This window comes from Rhincodon typus, chromosome 24 (genome assembly GCF_021869965.1).
Source record: "Rhincodon typus isolate 14 chromosome 24, sRhiTyp1.1, whole genome shotgun sequence".
NCBI classification, from domain to species: Eukaryota; Metazoa; Chordata; class Chondrichthyes; order Orectolobiformes; family Rhincodontidae; genus Rhincodon; species Rhincodon typus.
The window spans coordinates 3,473,961-3,496,623 of record NC_063355.1 but is presented as its reverse complement, the minus strand read 5'-3'; the positions used below and the strand labels follow the sequence as shown (position 1 = coordinate 3,496,623).

At 40.3% G+C, this 22,663-nt stretch overlaps 1 protein-coding gene across 3 annotated transcripts in view; it reads left to right on the top strand.

The window, feature by feature from the left end:
- cabin1 (calcineurin binding protein 1) overlaps positions 1 to 22,663 on the top strand; it is a 404,357-nt gene that overhangs the window by 237,921 nt on the left and 143,773 nt on the right. For all 3 annotated transcript variants that reach the window (XM_048611391.1, XM_048611392.1, XM_048611390.1), the window contains exon 29: positions 12,584 to 12,747. In XM_048611391.1, coding sequence (XP_048467348.1) covers positions 12,584 to 12,747 — 164 coding nt within the window. The remainder of the gene's footprint in view (positions 1 to 12,583; positions 12,748 to 22,663) is intronic.

Here is a 22,663-nt window from a genome sequence, read left to right as displayed (position 1 = left end):
CTCACTCTCTCTCACACACACACTCACTCTCTCTCACACACACACTCTCTCTCTCACGCACACACTCTCTCTCTCACGCACACACTCTCTCTCTCACACACTCACACAGACACGCTCTTGCTCTTGCTCTTGCTCTCGCTCTCATCCAGACACACGCACATACACATACACACAGACACACACACACACTCTCCATGGCTCTACACATGCACACACAACAATCCAACATCTCACAGGCCAGCAGACCGACTTCCTGGAGCCTGCATCAATTTAATTTGTGGCTGATGGCTTCCAGGAATAAGTTAACCTGTGAAGTACTTTAGTGGGAAATACAATGACTTGTCTTGCCTGAAGACTACTAGTCATTTCAGCCATACATAAGTGCAGTGTAAAAATTTACCAAGTCCGCAGCAGAGTAAAAATGAAATTTAAACATTTATATGTGGGAGTACAACGTAGAATCAGGAAAACAGACAGTAATTTATAATTTATTAACACCCCAAAAAAAGTTAAGTTTCCTTCTGGAAATTGATTATTGGTAACATTTATATGTTGCAGCATGCCTTTTCTGCTGGATTACTGATTACAAACCGCTACAACCGTCTGGATTTTAACAGCGTATAAGCACCTGGCACACTTATGTTACCGAACATGAAGTTCATTAGTGGCTTGTTCAAAGGGACCTACATAAACTTTTTCCAAGAATTTCCCATAAGGTGAACATTAATGGGACCTGTGACTTGACAATTTTTATCTTCCTTTAAACCGTGAGGTATCGCTACAGTTCAGAAACCAATTGTTGAATACTTCATTACACCCTTACTTTTGATGGACTGGGATTAGGCTCAATGATTCATATGGGGAGATGAAGATGAGGAGGAATTTCCTCTGAGTCATTAATCTTTGTAATTCTCATCAAAAGAGAACAGTGGAGACTGGGCCATTGAATATCTTTCAGTCTGAAAGGGGAGTTAAGACCACAATCACATGAGCCATGATTGTACTGAAAGGCAGAGGAGGCTCAGTGTGACATGTGACCTACTCCTCTTGTGTTCTTGAATGGCAGCCCCCTCCTGTTTCTTATGTTCTTTGTTGAGAATGCAGGCCCTGTGACATATGTAATTCTTCAGAGTTTTTCTGTGGGCTACGTGGTGGCTAAGTTGTTTAGGTATTTTTCCTTGAGCTCTGCCATTGCCCAGCTGTTTAACACCAGCAGGCTGCCTGTTTTAATCCTTGTTCAGACACTAGCTTAGGCCTGTGCATTCAATGACTGAAGCTCAGACTGATCAGGATTCCAGGTTCTAGATAAGGTTGACCTGGAGGCTGCTGCTTACCATCTCCAAGCCTGAGCATTCCCATAGGGTGTCCCTCGGTCTCCTTCCCCATCTCTCTTGGCAGTCTGTTTGTTTGTGGTCTCATGAATCTGGTTTCTTCTTTTTCTAAGCTGTCTCAGCTCCATTGCCCTCCCACTTGTTGCTTACCAGTGTGTCAGCGGTCAGTTGAGAGTTCTGTGAGTCTGATATCAAATACCATAGTGAGAGAGCTCTAGAGTCATGGAGCATAATAGCATGGAAACAAACCCTTCAGTCCAACTCGTTCATGCTGACTAGATATCCTGGATAAATCTAGTCCCGTTTGCCAGCATTTGGCCCATATCCCTCTAAACCCTTCCTATTCGTATACTCATCCAGATGTCTTTTAAATGTTGTAATTGTACCAGCCTCCACCACTTCCTCTGGCAGTGCATTCCATACACACACCACCCTCCACATGAAAATGTTGCTGCTTAGGTCCCTTTTAAATCTTTCTCCTCTGACATCAAACCAATGTCCTCTAGTTTTGGACACCCCCACACTGGGGAAAAGACCTTGGCTATTCACCCTATCCATGCCCCTCATGTTTTTATAAACTTCTTTAAAGTCACTCCTCAGCCTCCAATGCTCCGGAGAAAATAGCCTAAGCCTATTCAACCTCTTCCTATAGCTCAAGCCCTCCAATCCTGCCAACATCCTTGGAAATCTTTTCTGAACCCTTTCAAGTTTCATAACATCCTTCCTGTAGCAGGTTGATCGGAATTGCATGCAGTATTCCAAAAATGGCCCATACAGCCGCAACATGACGTCCCAACTCCTGTACTCCATGCACTGACCAATAAAGGCAAACATATCAAACACCTCCTTCACTAACCTGTCTACCTGCAACTGCAGTTTCAAGGAACTATGAACCTGCACTCCAAGGTCTCTTTGTTCAGCAACACTCCCCAGGGCCTTAACATTAAGTGTAAAAGTCCTGCCCTGATTAGCCTTTCCAAAATGCAGCACCTTACATTTTCTAAACTCCATCTGTCATTCATTGGCCCATCTGATCAAGATCCCGTTGTATTCTGAGCTAACCTCCTTTACTGTCCACAAGACCTCCAATTTTGGTTTCATCTGTACTGTACCATCTGAATGGACAGAGGAAATCAGTAGTGGTGAACTGCATGTAATGACTCGTGCCATTGCAGCAACAGCAACTTAGTTCACAAGCTCCTGAAAAACCTGTGCCGACCCTAGTTTTCGAATCAATGATTTAGGCAAACAGCAGTTCACAGGCTCACAGCCAATGCCTGACCATTGTTTGGGGAACAGGTTCTTAGTCCTCTTCAAATAGTGACGTGGAATCTTTATGTTCACTTGAACAAACAAGATAAACCTTACCTTAAGAACTTGTGAAAGATGATACTTGTTACATTGTGGCATTTCCTCAGTACTGGATGGATTACCAATCATGGTTACACCTTCAAGTCTGGAATGGAGATTGAAATAAACGACTGGAGTGTTTTTTTCCTAAAATTTGTTTACAATGAGACTTGGATTGAACACACTGCTGCACCCGCATCAGACCAATGATGCAAAGGAATTATGAAATAGAACAAATAAAAGCTTAGTACTATTCACAACACTCCCAATGTATGCAGGACGAAGACAGATAAATCATCTCAGGCTCGGCCCTTTTTAGTGATATGTCTGCAGTTGGGCCAGAACCAATTCTTTTATGGGATGTGGGATTCATTATTGTCTGGCTTAGGCAAACCCACAGTACTGTTAGGGAGGGAATTCCATGGTTACTTTCTGTATGTTTGAAGCTTTGTTATGAGCAGCGTGTTCACCACAGAGTAGCACAGAAACGCTTATTTGATGTTTAATAAGTATACTGATACCCTTCCTCTGAATTTACCACATTAAAATGTATACAAGAGACTGGACTGCAAGGGATTCTGTTTATTTTGATTTTTGATATTCGCGTTTGATTTGTATATTTGCCTGTAAATTAAAGCAATTGACAGATATTTGTAATCCACTTTAACATGAAGATTATATGTAATATTTCACAATTGTTGACTATCATCTTTTTCCTGTTTGATAAATTTTGCCTGTGAGAGTAGGGATTGCCTGCAAGTTGTTATGTATTTTCTTCCTTTTATACTTCCTGTGATTCCTGGCCTACTGACTTGGCAACTTGCTGGGATATGCATTAGTCCAAAATAGCTCGCTCCCCACTCCCACCCCCATACAGACACACCTAACCACAGCTCAATAACATGTTGTGGTTTTGGAGTAATATCACTCTGAATAGATTAGGGCAGTGAAGGCAAGATCTTTGAATTGTTTAAGCCACAAACTGCAAGATGACCTAAAGGAGGCATTTATAATTATGGAGAGATGTGATTGAGCAGACATTTTCATGTGAGAGTGCATGAGACTGTAGGTTCACTTTGGATAGATGAGTTTGTAAAAGTGTAAATGCCTCTTGTCTTTTATTGATGTTACAAAGGAGCATATTTAAGTTCAAAAGCACTGCACCTGTTGCTTTGGTTCTGATTTGAGATTCAGAGTGTAAGGGATGGAGATGGGGAGAACTGTTTGAAATTTCAAAACTGCATCATCTACAGATTATTTAACCCACTTATTCTGCACCGGTGTTTATGCTTCACGTAAGCATCTAATCCTACCAATATATTCTTCTATTTCTTTGTCTTCATGTACTTGTGTCACTTTTCTTAAACTCCATCTGGTATTTGCCTCAACAACTACTCGTGGCAGCAGGTTTCATATCCTCACCACTGTCTGGGTTGTAAAATTTCTCTTGAATTCCTTATTGGATTTAATAGTGACTGTTTTCTATTCCTCATTCCTAGTTTTAAACTCCCGGATAAGTGACACCTCTATGTCTACCTTAGAGGTTCATAAACTTGTGTTCTGCAGAACAGGTGGAGATGTTTCACTGCTCTATTAGGTCAGCCCTCCCTCTTCCATTTTCTTGAGGAAAGAACCACAGTCAGTTCAACCTCTCAGTTCCTGGTCTTAATTTGATTAACTTATTTTTCACCTTTATCAGTGCCTGTATATACTTTTTGTAATATAAGAACGTTGTAACAGGAGCAGGGGTAGGCAATTCATCCCCTTGAGCTTACTCTTCCATTTAATACCATAATGTCTGATTTCATCTCCGTCTCAATGCCATTTTGCTGCCTGCCTTCCACAGCCCTTCAACCCATTGCTAATTAAAAATCTGTCTATCTCCTCCTCATATTTATTCAGTGTCCCAGCAACCACCGGACTCTGGGGTTGTGAATTCCACAGATTCATGACCCTTTCAAGAGACCCTAATTCTCCTTATCTGAAATCTGCTACATCTTATCCTGAAACTGTGTCCTCTTACTCTAGTTTGTCTCATTTGAGATAACATCCTCTCTATATCTACATTGTCAATCTCCTTTAGCATCTTATATACCTCTACTGCTCTTCTAAACCTTGTACATATGGAGAGTAGAAATTGTGCAGAGTATTTTCATTGTGGTTCAACCAAATTTCTTTACACATTTAATGCAACTCTCTGCTTTACAATTCTGTTCTTCTCCACAGGAAGTCCAGTGCATGGTGCATTTTTCTTATGACCTTGTTAACCTGCGTTTCTACTTTTAATGATTTGTGGATCTGTACCCCTTGATTCCTTTGTTCCTCCATTTCTTTTAGATGATTAGGCTCTGGCATTTAAAAGAAGTGATTGTGTTGTGCTCTCAATGTGTGGATAGAGCTATAAAATTACAGAGGTATATTAATCAATTAAGTAAATGGGTAAAGTTGAGGAAATTGACTTTGTATTTTTCAATAATGAACTCCAATCACTCAATGCCCAAAATGGATAGAGCATGTACTCAGTAAGTTGCCAGAAATGGTAGATGTCAAAAGGGACTTGGGGGTCCAGATACTTAGCTATTTGTGATATTTTAATGATCTTTTAAAGCTAATCGAGTTGGCTGAAGGAATAAAAACAGAGAATGCTGAGGAAACTCAGCAGATCTGCAGCATCTGTGGAGAGAAAGCAGGGTTAACTTTCTGACCCTTCAGGCGTACTAGGATGATGATCTGGACTTTGAGGATTGAATTAAAAAGAGAAACTTCACAAACTTGGGCTGTATTCTCTGGAATTTAGAAAGTTAAAGGATGACTTGGTTGAAGTTTTAAAGATATTGAGGTAAAGTGATAAAGTACATGGGGAGAAACTGTTTCTGCTGGTGGGCCATCTGAAAATTGGATCCAGACCCTTTAGGAGTAATATAGGAAATAGTTTTCATGCAAAAGGTGCTAGGAGAGTTTGGAACTCTTTTCCACAAATAGCAGTTAATGGGACTAATAGATATTTTCATTGATTAAAGATTCCCTAATATGTTCTTATTTCTTATGTTGGAACATGAAGTTGTACTTGACCTATCTCATTGAACCACTCCTCGTGCCATTCAAGGGGCTCAATGGCCTTCTCCTGTTCTTATGTTTGTGGAGGGGTTCAGGGATACTTGGAAATGCCGGTGTAGGGGGGAGGTCCTACTGCATTTAATGGGAGGACATGATTGTAATTGTTTTCATTTATTCCAGCAAATCAGACTGTACATTTGCTGAGCTGGAAAGGCCACAACAGAAGGTCACAGCCAAAGGCTTTTTGGACAGTCTGAGATGGTTTAGTGGGGGAGTCATCAACTGAGAGGGAGGAGGAGGAGGGCTTTTGGCTGATTTGCTCAAGTGACCAGGGAACTCACTTCTCAGTACTCACAAGTAGTGCTGTGAAGATCACTGCTGCATTTACCATACATGTTTCCTGAGCAGTGTGAAACTTGGCTAGCCAGCAGTGTTTTTAACTTTCTGTTTAAATAGCAGAAACAGTGTCTCATTTAAATATGTGTATGAACATCCTGCCTGTCCAGATTTTGTCGCTCTGACTCCTCCAAACTGACTGCGTTTAAAGCAGCTGTAAGGTCATTCACAGCAAATTGGAGTCATGTTCTCATATTTACTGATTTAACCACCTCACCAGTCCTCTCCAGCTCATTTAAGCTGAAATTATTTTATCATTTGCAACTGCCTTCTGCAAGATATTAACATTGTCATGTTTTTTATTGCAATCTTTCTATCAACTACAGCCCCCTATTTGGTGTCATCCACAAAGTTTGGAATTGTACCTTGGATTTAAGGGCCCAGATCACTTTTGTAAATTGTGAATTACTCTGGTCTGAGCAACCATCCTTGTGGTCCCCAGTTCCCACACTCGGTCTGTAAATGCCTTGAACTCATCCTCCCCTCCAATATGTAAGCAGCTAACTATCTATTTGACTACTTCTTATCTGACTCTACATATTCCAACCTTTTATAAAGTGTTTACTTTGTACTACCATATTGAAAGCCTTTTCAAAAAATAGATATTGCTCTACCTTTTATCTGCTGTTTTTGTTAGTTCAAGTAATTCAGTAAGGTTAGTCAAGAATAATCTTGGCTTTTCAAATCCATGCTTTAGCTTTCTCACTGCTTATTTTGATTTCTTGATATTTTTCTGTCTGATCTTTGAGTAAGGATTGCATTATCATTCCTACTGCTGCTGTTAACTGTCCTATTATTCCCTGAACTTGTTTATTTCCCATTTTAAATTGAAGAATAACATTTAGTCGTCTGGCCCTATCCCTTTTCAAATGGATCTTTATATGTTTATACCTCCTCTGCCATCTTTATTCGATTTGCATTACCATGTGTGGTTGCAGTATATCCAAACCAGGAATGTATCCTTCTGGTTTGAACAGTTTTTGTCAATTTTCTCCCACCTTCAATGTCTTGACTATATTGATCTTTTATAATGCTATATCCCCTTTATTTACCAAGAAAACCAACAATGAAACAAGCTAGTTTCAATATTTCTGTTGTTTCGCTGTCATTACATGTAAGCTTCTCTTGTGTGTTCCAGTTGCTATCCTGATTTTTGTTGTTTATATCTGTAGACTACTTCAATTTATATTTTCTGAAAATTTAACTCGTAGCTCCCCTCTGCACTTCAATTGGTTTTTGGCTTTTTTCCTAACTGCTTCCTATTTCTCCACTCTTGCTGTTGTGTATTTAGCCTTTATGTTTATTTTAGGTTTAGCCTCATCTCCTTTTATTCATCCACAGGGTTTCATTATTGGCTAGTTTGATCTTACTTTTTGGTAGAGTATTTTTCTCCTAAATTCTATTTATTATTTTTAAAAATATTTTCCAATGCTTTGTGATCTCTTTGTTTTCTTCGCCCCAACCCCTGGTTTACCTTTCCTGGCTCCATCTTTATGTCTTAATTATATTTTTCTTAGGTGTATGTCTTACATCTCAATCTTTAGCTCAAATTTACTGCCATAACTAACGCACTTCTCTCCAGCACGTATTACATTGAAATTAGCAGATTATCAAGAGTTGCTAAATTACTGAACTGCTGATTGTTCTCTTTTCAACCATCCAATTCTGTACTCATGGTCATTTAATTTAACTTACACTATAGTCTTGAACTGGCTTGTAGCTTCCTCAGAAACCATCTGCTCGCTGAGCTGACCCAATAGAAAGTGTGAATCAGAAGCCCAGCTGTTGAGATGAGTGCTGTGGGAAGCATGCAAGTCCTTTCACTCAAGAGACTCCATGTTCAATGGGCTGTAGATTTGTTGAACCTGACAGTGTCAGAAGAAGCCAGTCAGTTCCTGGCATCCATGCCCATTCTAGCTCTCTGACTGAGCCTTGGCTCTAATTCCCTGCCTTTTCCTCGTTACTTTTTAAGTTGATTGTTTTTAAAATATTTATCTACTTTTAAAAGCTAATAAAGGAATGAGAGTTTCTTTCAGAGCCCGTCATAGTTTATTTATGATTAATCTTCTCCTAGACTTTAAGATTCTTGCATTTTGTTTTTCCTTACAATTAGTATCTGTCATCCCTTGTATCAGATGAATAAATCTCCCCTTTCCCCCGTCTAGCATTCCAAAACTAGGGCACTTAAAATCTGGCATAATATTTTAGCTGTAGCCTAATGATTTGCATAGGCTTATCATTACCTCATTGCTTCTGTACTTGCTGTCCTCATTAATAAAATTAAGCATTCATATGCTTTGTTTTTGCTCTGCTGGCATCAACACTGTAGAGACAGGATGGCTCGAGATGGGTGAGTGCACAACTGATGAGGTTTCCTCTTTGATTCGTGAACTAGGGAGAAGTTCCATCCCCTGGATTGAACTTTGGCTCAATTTATTTCTGCAGTCACACTGATTGGCCAAGCCTAAGTGAATTGTGTTGTGTGTTTAAACAGTACCTTGGATTGGCAGCTTTAATTGCATTCTTGCTCCCCAGGCCCTGTATTCCTTTCCATTATTTTAGAAGATTGATGCTGCAGCCACACCTAGTAGCTAAGAAAACAAAAAAATGTGGAATGAAAATGGAATGTACTGCAAGTGTACAGCAGAAAAGTCAGCATTTGAAGTGACCTTTCAGTCTTGACCCTTTCTCTTATGATGGATGCAGTCAACCAGAGGTTTTGCGTGCTTCAAAGTGGATTGCTAATGCTGGGAAATAAGCTCATTGTCAGTAGCGAGTGCACCCACAATTGTCAGATGCAGAGTAAAGCTGTTCAGCCCATTCTCAGTACAGCTATTTTGTCTCCTTGAGTCCATAACCTTTGGGAAGACTGTGATTCACCAACTCATTTGGCGACCTGTTTTCACACACCTGCTATTGGTTATTCGACATGTCTATCTGTATCTTACCCACCTTAACTCGCCATTGGAAAATGAAGCCTCTCCAATCATCCAGTTCGAAGATGCTTGTGTGAGTTTTTCCACATCCAGTTTTTCTTTAACTACCAAACAGACATGTTCCAAGAAATAGTGAAAAAAATACTAAGCAACATCAGAGGAGCAGGAAAGCTGACGTTTTGGATTGGGACCCTTCTTAAAATAGAAGCACTTTCAAAATGCTCTCACGTACTTGTATGAGAACGATGCACTACAGGTGCTGGAGGTTTAAAACAAAAATAAACTGGTGCAAATAGTTAGCAAATCTGATTTTGATTTGATTTTGTTTTTGATTTTATTATGTGTACTCAAGTACAAGAGTGCAGTGAAAAGTGTACAATGTCACCACACAAGGCGTCATCTTAAGTACAAGTACATAGGTACAGAATCTTAAGAACAAGGTAGAAAGAAAGAACAAAGTTACAAGTTAAACCCTGCAATAATTATAGTAAAACCTATGAAATAATGTTAAAAGTTACACATTGCAGACCTTAGTTTTAAGTGGAAAACAAAGAAATAAAGCTGGAAGCTCAAACATTACAGTCTTTAAGTGCTTAGCTATGATGAGACCACGCGAGAAACATGGTAAACATTTCAGGTCTGTGATTGTTCATTAGAACACCATGAATTCTGTTTCCCTCCACAGATGCTGCCAGACCTGCTGAGTATCTCCAGCATTGTCTTCAGATGTTTGTAATTAGACAAACAAAACAGTGCAATAAAATTAACAATAATCACCTTCCCCCATACAAAGTGTAAAATTGGCAATCTGATGACTGCTCCTATATCATGACACCTTTTTGTTTCAAACTTCAACCTCTGAAAAAGCTCTCAAGTAGTAAAATTGCTTTGCTCTTTTTAATAGTTAAAATAGATCTGATTAAAATTGGCAGCTTGTTAAAAATACCTCGCTTCACTATAAAAATGCTTTGCATGTCTGATTTTATTGTTGAATAAAGTGTCCTGTAGTAGGAAGGAAGGTATGGAATTACTGGGGTTGTGGGAAACTAGATTTTAAAAAATGGTCAGGGGAGAAAATAGAGAGTGGGTGTTAAAGGTAGATTTGGAGTGTTTGGAAATGAGTAAAGGTTCAACATGATTCAGGTTTGAGGTCCGTTCTGCCCATATATATCGATGATCTGAATGTTGGCCAAGAGAACATCATGTTAATGTTTTAGATGGTACATAAGTAGAAAGTTTTGTTAATTCTTCCGTATTTGATTTGATTTATTTATTGTCACATGTATTTTGTTACAAAATACAGTGAAAAATGTTGTGTAGTGTCACCACTCTCCGGCGCCATCTTAAAACACAGAAAAATAAACCAAAACATTGAATATACTGGCAGAAAAATAAAGAAAAAAGTGTCCAACTTCACAGTCCTCCTTATTCAGTGCTCCGCCATAGGCCAAGGGCTGGGCGGCCAGGCATGAGCACTTTCTGTCGTGCCGCCGCACATGGAACAAAAGATGCCGTTCTTCAGCGCTGTCTCGTCTCCACCGATGCCCTCACCACTGAGTCCTCACTGGACCTCACCATTACAGATGCCTCTGATGCTGCTGAGTGTTGTACTGGGCCCAAACTCGCCTCCGCCTCCATGAATCTGTGCTGGATTTAGACGCTGCTGGGAACCTGGACTTGCCTCTGCCACAGCAGCCGTGAGTCCGTGCTGGGCCCCTTGAGTTTGTGCTGGGCTCACTCGCAGAGAGATATTAATAAGGGGAAAGAACAGACTAAGAATTAGCAATAAAATTTAATGTTAGTACAGGTGAGGTGGTGTATTTTGCTCTAAAATAACTAGCAGTAATTGTAAACAGAAACAGAAATTGCTGGAGAAACTCTGCAAGTCTGGCAGCCTCTGTGGAGAGAGAAACAGAGTTAATGTTTCAAGTCTGATATGACTCCTTCACAACTGCTTTTGTTCAGGAGTAAATATACCCTGAAGGGAAGTGGACTCAGTGCTTGGGAAGAGCAGAGAGATACAGGTACAGTTCGCAACATAAGCAGCAACGTTTAACGTTGATATGACTGTGTTTTTTTTAAAAAAAGTCACAAGAATATAAAAGCCAAGAGACAGCAATGTGCTTAAATTAAACCATTTCAGTGTTCTGTGTGCCATGTGGGCTCCACACTATCAGAAACATATTGAGTGTATAGTATGGATTCACTAGGATATTGCCTGATATGTAGTGATATAAAGTCCAGCAGGAAAAACTGGTGTCTTTTTGTTAGATGCTATAGATTGCTGGTTTTTGTTACTTGTGCATGGACTGTAAGCATTGCTGGCAAAGTCAGCACTTGAAGCCTGACTTTAATTGCTGTGTGATGGTGGTGATTTGATGGAAGTGTTGATTCTGAGAAGCTGGAATACAGTGTCTGTCGAGCCAGGCTACTGAGGAATAATAGAAGATTAACTGTAAAAGGTATGGGGGAGAGGGAGGTAAAATGCCATTACACATGGTTGAGAGACTATGAAATTTACTTGAAGGGTTAGAGATTGATGTTAAAACAGTTGGATAAAAGTAAAGATTTGGGCACAAAGTGTTTCAAGCTATTTGCTAATGTGAAGGGTGAACCCTGGTTGAGTTGAGTGGCCTGTTTCCATGCTGTAACTTCTGTGTATTTCTACGACCATGTATTATTTACAAGAGCAGGTCAGAGACTAGGAATACTGCAGTGAGTAACTTACCTCCTGAGTCCCCAAAGCCTTTCCACCATCTACAAGACAAGAGTCAGGAATGTGATGGAATACTCCTCATTTGCCTGAATGAGTACAACCCCAACAACTCCCAAGAAACTTGACACCATCCAGGACAAAGCAGCCCAACTTAATTGGCACGTTATCCACAAGCATCCACTCCCTCCATCTTCGATGCTCAGTAACAGCAGTGTGTACTATCTACAAGATGCACTGCAGAAATTCACCCAGGATCCTTAGAGAGCACCTTCCAAACCCATGACCACTTCCATCAAGACTGACATGGGCAGCAGATACGTAGAAACACCATAAGCTGCAAGTTCCCCTCCAAGCCTTTCACCGTCCTGACTGGAAATATATCACTGTTGTTCATCCAAATCCTGAAATTCTCTTGCTAATGGCATTATGGATCAACTTACAGCATGTTAATTACAGCAGTTCAAAAAGGCAGCTCACCACCACTTTCTCAAGGGCAACTAGGAGCAGGGCAATAAAATGCCACTCAGCCAGCGATGTCCACATCCCACGAGTGAATAAAAAACATTATTGATAAGATTGTTAGGTTAGAATCTGTCTTGTACTGGGATTGCTCAGTTTTTCTGAAATGCTACATTAAGTGGAAGAAATAGGGCTGGATCCTCCCTCGGCTGTTTAAAATGTGGTAATTTTACCTAATGTTTAGAAATCATGGACTTTGAATGTTTGTTTTACATTATTTCTTCATTTTAAAACCTGAATACTGGACAGATAAAACTTTATATTCTTTCCCTTTGCAGGGAATCTGGCGTATTCCTGTGGATGAAATTGACCGTCCTGGCAGCTTTGCCTCACATATGAACCGTTCAATTGTTATCTTACTTGATGTTCTGTCACAGCTGAAGGACCATAATACACTGCTGAGAGTATCTTCCATGCTTCAAAGGACACCTGATCAGGGAAAGTAAGTGTCAGCTTTCAGAGCTTTCTGAATTGACAGCTGCTTGTGACCTGGGTGTTGTAGTTGACTTTGATTTCAGTTAGTTCAGATGCTAATCACTCTGTCCAGCATTTCAACCTCTTTTTTTGTGAATAATGAGAGGCATCTTCGTTCACCTTGCAATAAACCGTGTTCTGTGATGTGCGTGAGATTTTACTAGGTTATCATGTTTAACGATGTTTTTTACCTATTAATATATTTGGTTCTGTTAAGTAAAAAATGATGATGCCAGCATCTGCAGTTCCTACTATCTCTGATGCTGCTGATTTTTGTTTTATGCCAATGAATTTGTTCAATATGATTGTTAACCATCGTGCTCTTTGGTCTCTCCTCTTCTCCTCTTTTAATGATCCCTGTTGCTCCTTTTGTCTCCTTTGTCACATTTTCGCCGATCTCTAATTTGAACTTTATCCCCTCAGGGTTAAACTTCCTCCCTTCAACTTTTGTTTAAATATTGAATTTTCTTTGATGCAAGCTATTTTCTGAATTCTGAGGTGGAGCTGTCATTTCTTACAGCCTTTTAAAATCAATGGATTTTGGAGGAACAGGACTTATTAAACACTTCCACCATTATTGCGATACTTTTAATCCAAATTATTTTCAAAAGCATTGTGAATTTGTAAAGCACCTTTAACATAGCTAGGTATCCCAGGTACTTTGCAGGAACAATTTATCAAAGACAATTTGGTAACAAGCCACATCAGGAGATATTAACATAATCGATTGAAAGCTTGGCCAATAAATTATGGTTTAAGGAACATCTTAGGAAGAGAGAGAGGCAGAAAAGTTGATGGAAGGGAATTCTAGAGTAAGACACCAAAGTAGAGGAAAGAAAGTGGGGAGTCATTGCCAAAATTGGAGGAGCACATATCTTGAACGGTTGCACAGAGGAAGTTATGGAGTTTAAGAGGTTGTTGAGAACAATGCTAATAATTTTAAAATCATAGAAATGTTAGACAGGGAATTTACAAAGGTATTCAAAGGGTGCTGAGTGAACGGGCAGCAAGATTTTGGTTATGGGCAGTGCAAGTGAGAGACCACCTAGAAGATCATTGGAATAATTGAGTTTCAAAGCAACAAAGACATGGCTAAGACAGAGTGGAGGTGATTTATGCTAGAGGTGGAAGTTGGCAGTCTTGGTGATAGACAGCACACAACGGTGGAAGGTTATCTGCATGGAGGGAGTGCAAGAAAGGTTTACCAGACTGATTGCTGGGATGGCAGGACTGACCATGGGGAGAGGTTGGATTGGCCAGGATTATATTCACCAGATTTTAAAAAAAAAAGGGGGATCTCATAGAAACCTATAAAATTCTAACAGCACTAAACAGTGTAGATGTAGGAAGGAAGTTCTGAATGGCAGGGGAGTCCACAACCAAGGGTTACATTCTAAGGATACGGGGTTTAGGACTGAGACGAGGAGAAATTTCTTCACCCAAAGAGTGGAATTCAGTACTGTAGAAAGTGGTTGAGGCCAAAGCATTATGTATTTTTAAGAAGGAGGTAGATATAGCTGTTGGGGTTAAAGGGTATGGGGAGAAAGCAGGAACAGATTTCTGAGTTGGAAGATCAGTCATGATCAGAATGGAAAGGCAGATCAGGTTTGAAGGACCTAATGGTCTACTCCTGCTCTTATGTTCTATGTTTCTATATTTCTGTGTAGGATGCCAAATTGAGGCATTGCACGGTGAGGTGGAGGTGGCTGACACCAGTGTTCTCTCTCTTTTGGTATCTTTATAGCATGGGTCTTGATACAAAGCAGAGTCTGACTGAACATTGAGGTCATATTCGTGACTGAAACAAGTGACCATTTAGTTAGAAAGGCTTCAGGAATTAACTTGCGATAGCTAATGGACCCAATACTTTGTGTAAACAGCCAGAAGATAGTTGGTCCATTTGGCCTGATTTATTGTGCTGGTCTCTCTGCCTTAGCTATCTGCTTTTTCACTGTCAGCATTTTCTGTATTAAAGGCCTTAACAAGCAAATTATATCTTTTCAAATTTCCATTACTGTTTGCACAAACTTTCAACAATGGACATAAAAGATTGAGACTGTGTTAATGGCACAGTTGCTAGTTTTCAGTTGCCTTTCGCAATTTTTAACTTTCTGTATGTAATCATTGCTGCTATACTTTCTTCATCTTTTCTAACAGATATTTTACTGGCTTTCATGCCTCAGGCTACTCTCTCATTCCAAGTGTCAGAAAGTGTTTGCTCTTGGCCCAGACACTGAGGTAAATTAGTAGTGGACTCAGAATACAGGCAAAAACATTCTTTAGTTTATTTCAGCTAGGAGTATTATTATGTGCCCTCCCATGACCTTCTCTGCTTTCAGAAGCTGGCAGAATAATATTACACTAGGCTTTGGCTCAGCTTTGTCTGCCAATAAAATTACCATCCCTGTAAAAGTGGGCAAATCTTAACAATGATAAAACATATACGTTTGTAGTAGTTGTTAAACTAACTTGTCTACTGGTTTAAAAAGAATGCTTTCAGACTGCTGCATTAAGCTAAGATTCAGGACATCTGTCTTTAATGTTGTCCTGTTTAGCATTGTTTTACTTTAATACCGTTAAATTATTAGGACTGTAAATCTTGTTGAGTATTGCTAGATTTGTGTTGACATTGCTTACTGCTGTAACTTACCTAACCCGGTTGGCACTATCTTGGTGTGACCAATGCTGCTGTCAGACTTGAGGCTATTCCCAGCCTTCTGATGTGCAGCTTGTCCCTGTGCCACCTCACTGCTGTGTACCTTAACCAAAGCACCCTTACCATCAAGCCCCAGACCATCTGCAGGAGGTACCATCTACACTGGCCATGCTGAGTGCAGATGTCCCCTTCTACGTCATCTCTGTGACCAAAGGGTCATTATCATCCAACCGCCAAGTGTGCGCAAAACCCAGAAACCCAGCAGCTCCCCTGACAACTGCAAACCATGATCTGCTGCTGGAACCTGGCCACCACCACAGAGAGAGAGAGAACGAGGAAAGGAAAAATCAGCAAACCCAGCCATGACCAACTCCTGACTAGCCCACAGGAGGGAGGCCAAGGGTTTATCTCTACCACGCAGTGACTTGAGCTAACCCCTTTTGGGTCTAGTGGCTCTTCATCAGAACCAGTAGATACCATGACCTTTGAAACATTAATTCTGTCTCCCCACCCCCCTGCCCACAGATGCTGCCAGATCTGGGTTTTGCCAGCAATTTTATTTTTGTTTCAGATCTCTAACATCTGCAGTCCTTTGTTTTATTTTAGAGGACTAATACTGACCAGTCAACCACAGAGCATGTTGGAAAAATAGGGAAAACAAAGTGAACTGGTGCTGACTAGGTTTCAGGCAGGTATCAGGTTTTTTTGCTTTAGATGTTGCTGGACTGGGAAGCTGTTTTTGGTTTTGCATCTCTCTCTAGTTGTTCTCTGGTTACTGACTTGTTGAAGGTTCTGAGAAAAGAACCCCATATGTAAGAAATATGGAAAAAGTCTCCAGAGGTATGCATAAGCTGTTTGCATTGACCAATGACTTTGGAATTCAAGCAAGATATCCAGTCCGATTGTGCCTGAAATACAACTCATCATCCAACGATTTCATGAAGGCTTGGTATTCATTGTTGAAACAGTTATTGACTGGTAACTTCCTGTATTTTTAAAAAAAATTATCCCTTTAAAACTTAAAATTTATCCCTGCATTTAAACATTATCTGATACCTACACTCCAAAAGATTTTACATTGGGGATTAGTGTTCAGATGTTTTACTTGCTGCTGCTTCTTTCTTCAGCCTGGTTTTCTTTCATATCTCTGTCTTTTCAGTGAAGAAGTCACTTTTTATGTTAATATTTTTCTTTAATTTAAGAATTGGTAAATGGAGAATTGTTCTTTACGGCAAAGGTGAAACAAATAAAAGAGTTTAGGGATTCCATTGACTAACTGGATGTAAACATTAACTGCTGTCTACACAGCTGTTTATATTTGCACTGTGCCATCTCAATTCTGTCCTTTGATACTTAGTTTTATACATGTTCTTTAGTGAAGGCTGCAGTTGTTTCCAAGAGAGCTATCTTTCAGTGTTGTATAATTAACCTTTCACTTAACACCAGGTATTTTTTCGAATACCAATCCCATTGTCAGAAGAATTGTTAGTCTTGTATTATATAATACTGACAAGCAGAAATGGTATTGTTCGATGAACGCCAACTCCTCCGCATTGCCACCTACATCTGGAGCACAACCCCCTTCACTGAATGTCAACTCATTATTTCTTGGACCATCATTAACCTCAGCACTTCTGGAGATTTCCCTCATGGCCGGTGATCTCATCACCTGCCTGCTCTGCACAATTTGCTTTTGCCTCCTTTCCAAAATATATAACTTGTTGGATCCGTTGTTTCAACTTATTCATCTCTTTCTCAACTGTTGTTTTCTCTCTTTGTTCAAAGTCCTCTGACCTACATCCATGACCCTTTGCCCTCCTTTATTTTGACAGTTTCTTGGCCGTAACATCTCCTTTTCATTGTGGGCATTTGGTCTATGACTCCAGTCGTCACTAGCACCTTCACTTGTTGCATTTTCTCTAAACTAACGGTGTTAAACTGGAACCTATATCATTCCTGGCCTTTTGAATTAGTCCCCAGAATCCCTGCAGTGTGGGAACAGGCCATTAATAAGGGGCTGTTGTGGTGCAGTGATTGTGTCCTTATCTCTGAACAAGGAGGCCTGTATTCAAGTCCCAAAACATTTCTGAACAAGTTGATTAAAAATATCTATAAGAATTAATATGCAAACAAGGAACTCGGAAGGCACATTCTGTTATATGAAATTGTTACAGCTTGTGCTGATGAAAGATAAATGGGATTATTATGAAGTGACAATTGCATCTTATTAAGTTACCAAAACAAATATAATGCTGAGTAGAAATTGCACTTCTGTATTTTTTTTTTTAAACTATTTTCCTATGTAATGGACCTAGATATAACTTATTTATAACATGTACTTATAAGTCAAAACCTCCTTTAACAGTTATTTATTATACAAGGCCTAAACTTGGAATTGAAATCAAAATGAACAGGCTTGGATGAAAAGTGTCATGTACAACCTCTGAATAATTTTGCAGCTAGAATCATAGAACTCCGTAGTGCAGAAAGCCCATTTTACACCAACTCTCTGAAGAGCATCCCACCTAGACCCATTCCTGTAACCCCACATGGAGTTTTTACCATGGCTAACCCACCTAACCTGCATATCCCTGGACACTATGGGCAATTTCCTGTGGCCAGTCCACCAAATCTGTGTTTCTTCGGACTGTGGGACGAAACCAGAGCACCCAGAGGAAACCCACGCAGACACGGGAAGAACGTGCAAACTCCACACAGACAGTCACCCGAGTGTGGAATCGAGCTTGGGTCCCTGGCACTGTGAGGCAGCAGCACTAGCCAGTGAGAAGTACTTCTATGCAAAGTAAAGTCACTTTTGTAATTTGGAAATGTAGCAGCAATTTACCTAATGAAGGTCCCACAGATAGTAATGTAATAAATAGCCAACTGGTTGAACAATGTTGCTTCTGGGTTAACTCGTAGCCAAGGTGAGAGGCCTTCACTACTACTTTTTCTTAATTTAATGTTTCAATTAAAAGATGGACACAGTCCAGAACCTCCTTGGTACCAGCCTATATTATGTGCTTAGCTTTCTGGAGTTAGACATTAGTTCCCATGACCTCCTGATTCAGGCATGAGAATGCTAACACTGTACCGCCTCCAAAATGTGCTTTAATGGTCATCTTTATTCAGAATTGGCTGAGGTAGACATCTTGTTTACTATTCCTTTGTGTTGAATTGGCTACGTGCGTACAAATGGGAGGTGACATTCCACAGAAGTGATTAGTTAGTTTTTGTCCTGGGCATTGCTTGAAATTTCTAGAAACAGATAACTTGCCCATTCTGTGTTCGACAGCAGCTATGTTTGGGGTGTTTAATTTTGTCTCTAAAACGTGCAGCAATTTAGAACTCTGTAAAATGAAGACTAAGAAACAGAAAAGGAAAGGAAAGGAACAAGATTATGTGAAGAACATAAAAACAGAATGCAAGAGCTTTTTTCGATATGTGAAAGAGAAAAGATGAGCAGGGACAAATGTGGGCCCTTTACAAGTGGGAACAGGAGAATATATAATGGAGAACATGAAAATGTCAGAAAAACTCAATGGCTAATTTGTGTCTGTCTTCACAGAGAATCTCCCAGAAATACTATGTGACTGAGGAACGAAAAGAAATTAGCATGAGTAAAGAATATTACTTGAAAAATCAGCTGGATTGAAGGTTGATAAATTTCTCAACCAGATGAGCTTCATTAAAGTGTTACAGGGTGTAGCAAAAGATATAGGGATGCATTGGGGATTATCTTCTGAGAGATTCTGGAAAGTTTCTTATTAACAGGATGGTTGTAAATGTGGCCGCACCTTTTAAGAAAGGAGGAAGAGGAAGGCCTGCAGCCATAAAATCAGAAAATACCGGAGAATCTTACCAGGTCTGTCAGCATCTGGTGGAGAAGAAAACAAAGCTTGTGTTTCAAGTCCAATGTGATTCTTCTTCAGAACTGAAAGGAACTGGAAAATGGTGGTTTTTATGTTGCTGACAGAGGGGGAGAAAAAGTGAGCAGAACAGATGGCAAGGATACACTACTGACGTGTTAGCTTGATGTCTGCAGTCAGAAAGATGTTAGAATCTTTTAGAGTGGGTGTGATAACTGAACATTTAGAAAAGAATGGCAATATTGAGCAATATAAACACAGATTAATAAAAGGGAATTCTGTTTTATGAACATCCTGGGAGTGGGTTGTGGTGGTTAGCATGGACCATAACCTGAGCTAGAGTAGTCACATAAACACAAGTGGCTATAAGAGCAGGTCAGAGGCCAGGAATTATGCAGTCAGTATTCACAAGTATTCACTCCCTCCACTACCAACGCTTGGTTGCGGCTGTGTGTACTGTCTGCAAGATGCACTGTAGAAATTCACCAAAGATCCTCAGATAATACCTTCCAAACCCACGACCACTTCCATCTAGAAGGACAAGAGCAGCAGAAACATGGGAACACCCCCGCCCCATACAAGTTTCCCTCCAAGCCACTCACCATCTTCACTTGGAAATATATCACTGTTCCTTCAGTCATTACCAAAATTAAGGGATTTCCTCCTTAAGCTCATTGTGGGTGTATCTACATAGATGAAAGAACTGCAGATTTTTAAGAAGGCAGTTTGCCACCACCTTATCAAGGGCAATTGGGGATGGGAAGTAAAAGCTGGCGTAGTCCGCAAAGCCAACATACCCTGAATGAATTTTTGAAAAGCTCGACAAACTTGGAGATTTTTATGGATGTTACTTGTGGCTTAAACAAAGGAGAACATAGCGGAGCAGGTGTATTTAGATCTCTTGAAGACTTGATGAGGTTAGTGACAAAATTAGGGTGCATGGGATTGAGGGGAATACATCAGAATGGATTGAGAATTGGTTAACAGACAGAAAGCAGAGAGTAGCAATAAACGGAACATCCTCAGGATGGTAGGCAGTTACTTGTAAGGCACCTCAAAAATCAGTGCCATGTCCACAACTGCTCGCAATCTATATAAATGATTTGGATGTGGTAATTTTTCCATATTTGCTGATGACACTGAATTGGGTGGGAACGCAAAATGGGAAGAGGTTACAAGGAGGCTTGAAGAGGTCTAAAACAGAGCAAGTGAATGGGCTAGAGCATGGTGAATGTTATATAATCTGAATGAGTGTGAAATTATTCATTTTGGTAGAAAACACAAAGACAGAAGTTCTCTTAAATAGGGAGAGTTTGGGAAATGGAGATGTCCAAAGGGACAGTAGATGTGTTATATTAGGACTTCGCAAAGGTATTCTGTCAGGTTAAATCAAAAGATAAGAGCCCATGGTGTTGGAGGTAGTATATTCGCATGGATAGAGAATTGGCTCATGGGCAGGAAACAGCAAGTTGGGGTAAGGGGCTCTTTCAGTTTGGCAACCCGCAACCAGTGGGATTCCACAGGGATCAATGCTGGGACTGCAACAGTTTACAATATATATTAATGACTTGGAGGAAGGAAGCGAAAGCACTGTAGCCAAATTTACAGACTACACAAGAAGCTGAAAAAGCAAGTTGCAAGAGAGATACAGACAGGTTAGAGATATTAACAGGTTAAGTAAGCAGGTATAAAGTTGGCAAATGGAGTAATATGTGAGAAAATGTGAAGTTGTTCATTTTGGAAGGGAGAGCAAAAGAAGAATATTATTTAAATGGAGAAAATCTGCATGAAACAGAAAGCTAGTACATAGGTGCAGTAGGAAATCAGGAAGGCTGATGGACTGTTGGCCCTTATTTCAAGGCAGGGTGAGTATGACAGTAGGGAAGTCTTATTGCAACTGTGCAAGGTCACATTTAGAGTACTGTTAGCAGTTTTGGTCCTTTTATTTGAGGGGGGATATTTCATTGGAGCCAGTTCAGAGAAGGTTCAGTAGTATGGTCCCCAGTATAAAAGAATCATAGAATCCCTGCAGTGTGGAAGCAGACCATTCAGCCCATTGAGTCTACACCAATCCTCTGAAGGGCATCCCACCCAGACTCACCCCCACCCTATCCCTGTAACCCGGCATTTCCCATAGCTAATCCACTTAGCATTCACACCCCTGGACATTATGGGACAATCCACCTAACCTGCACATCTTTGAACTGTAGGAGGAAACCGGAGCACCCAGAGGAATCCCACGCAGATGTAGGGAGAATGTGCAAAATCCACACAGACAGTTGACCAAGGCTGGAATTGAACCTGAGTCCCTGGCGCTGTGAGCCACTATGCCACCCCTAAACATATGGAGAGATTGTCTTATGAGCAAAGGTTAAACAGATTAGTATGCTATTCACTGGAATTTAGAAGAATGAGGTGATCTCATTGAAACATTTAGGATTCTTAAGCAGCTTGTCAGGGTAAATGCTGAGAGGATGTTTCTCCATGTGGGAGAGTCTAGGACCAGAGGGCACAGTCTCAGAATTAAGGGGCACCAATTTAAGACTGAAAGGAGAAGTTTTTTTTATCTTGAGGGTTAAGAGTCTTTGGAACTCCTTGTCACAGAGAGTTGTGGAGGCAGATCCCTTACATATATTTCCATTTGAGATAGATTCTTGATCAGTAGGAGAAAGGGAATGGGGAAAGGGTAGGAAGGTGAATGTGAGGAATTTTGAATTAGCCATGATCTTACTGAATGGCGGAACAGGCTCAAGGGGCTGAATGGCTTATCTATTTCTTATGGTCTGTGGTCTAGAGAATTTGATCAGTACCCTCATTATTTTCCCTCCATATTTCACCTGAGGATTTTGTGATGATTCTTGCTCTTATTTGAACCACATCTCCCTCTTTATCGATATGTAATCTCATGAGGCAATTTGCGCCAATAATTCACCCATCTGTATGAGCTTTGTTTTTCTTCCCTATTTGATCCCTCCCATTTCTGAGCTCTCTATTCTAGCACTGTTGTGTCCTGCATTCTCTGTGCACTCTGTTTCTCCTGGATGCCTCATTCAAATCTCCCTCCCTTCACCAAATTACTTTAAACCCTCCTCCATAACATTAGTTAACCTTCCTGTCACAGTTCTGGTTCCAGGCTGTGCAGCTGTAACCCATAATGGTTGCTAGGTTTTCTCTGTGCTTCCAGGCTGTTCCTGGGAAAAAGCAATGCACGTTAATGTGCTGACTTGGCATTAATGTGTTTTTTTTACACTTGTTAAGCAGCAATAAATAGAAACTATGCAAATGTTACTGGATTCACACAATGTTAATTTCACACGAATGAAGCTGGTGTAAAAGCACCAGAGGGAGTAGAGTTTAAG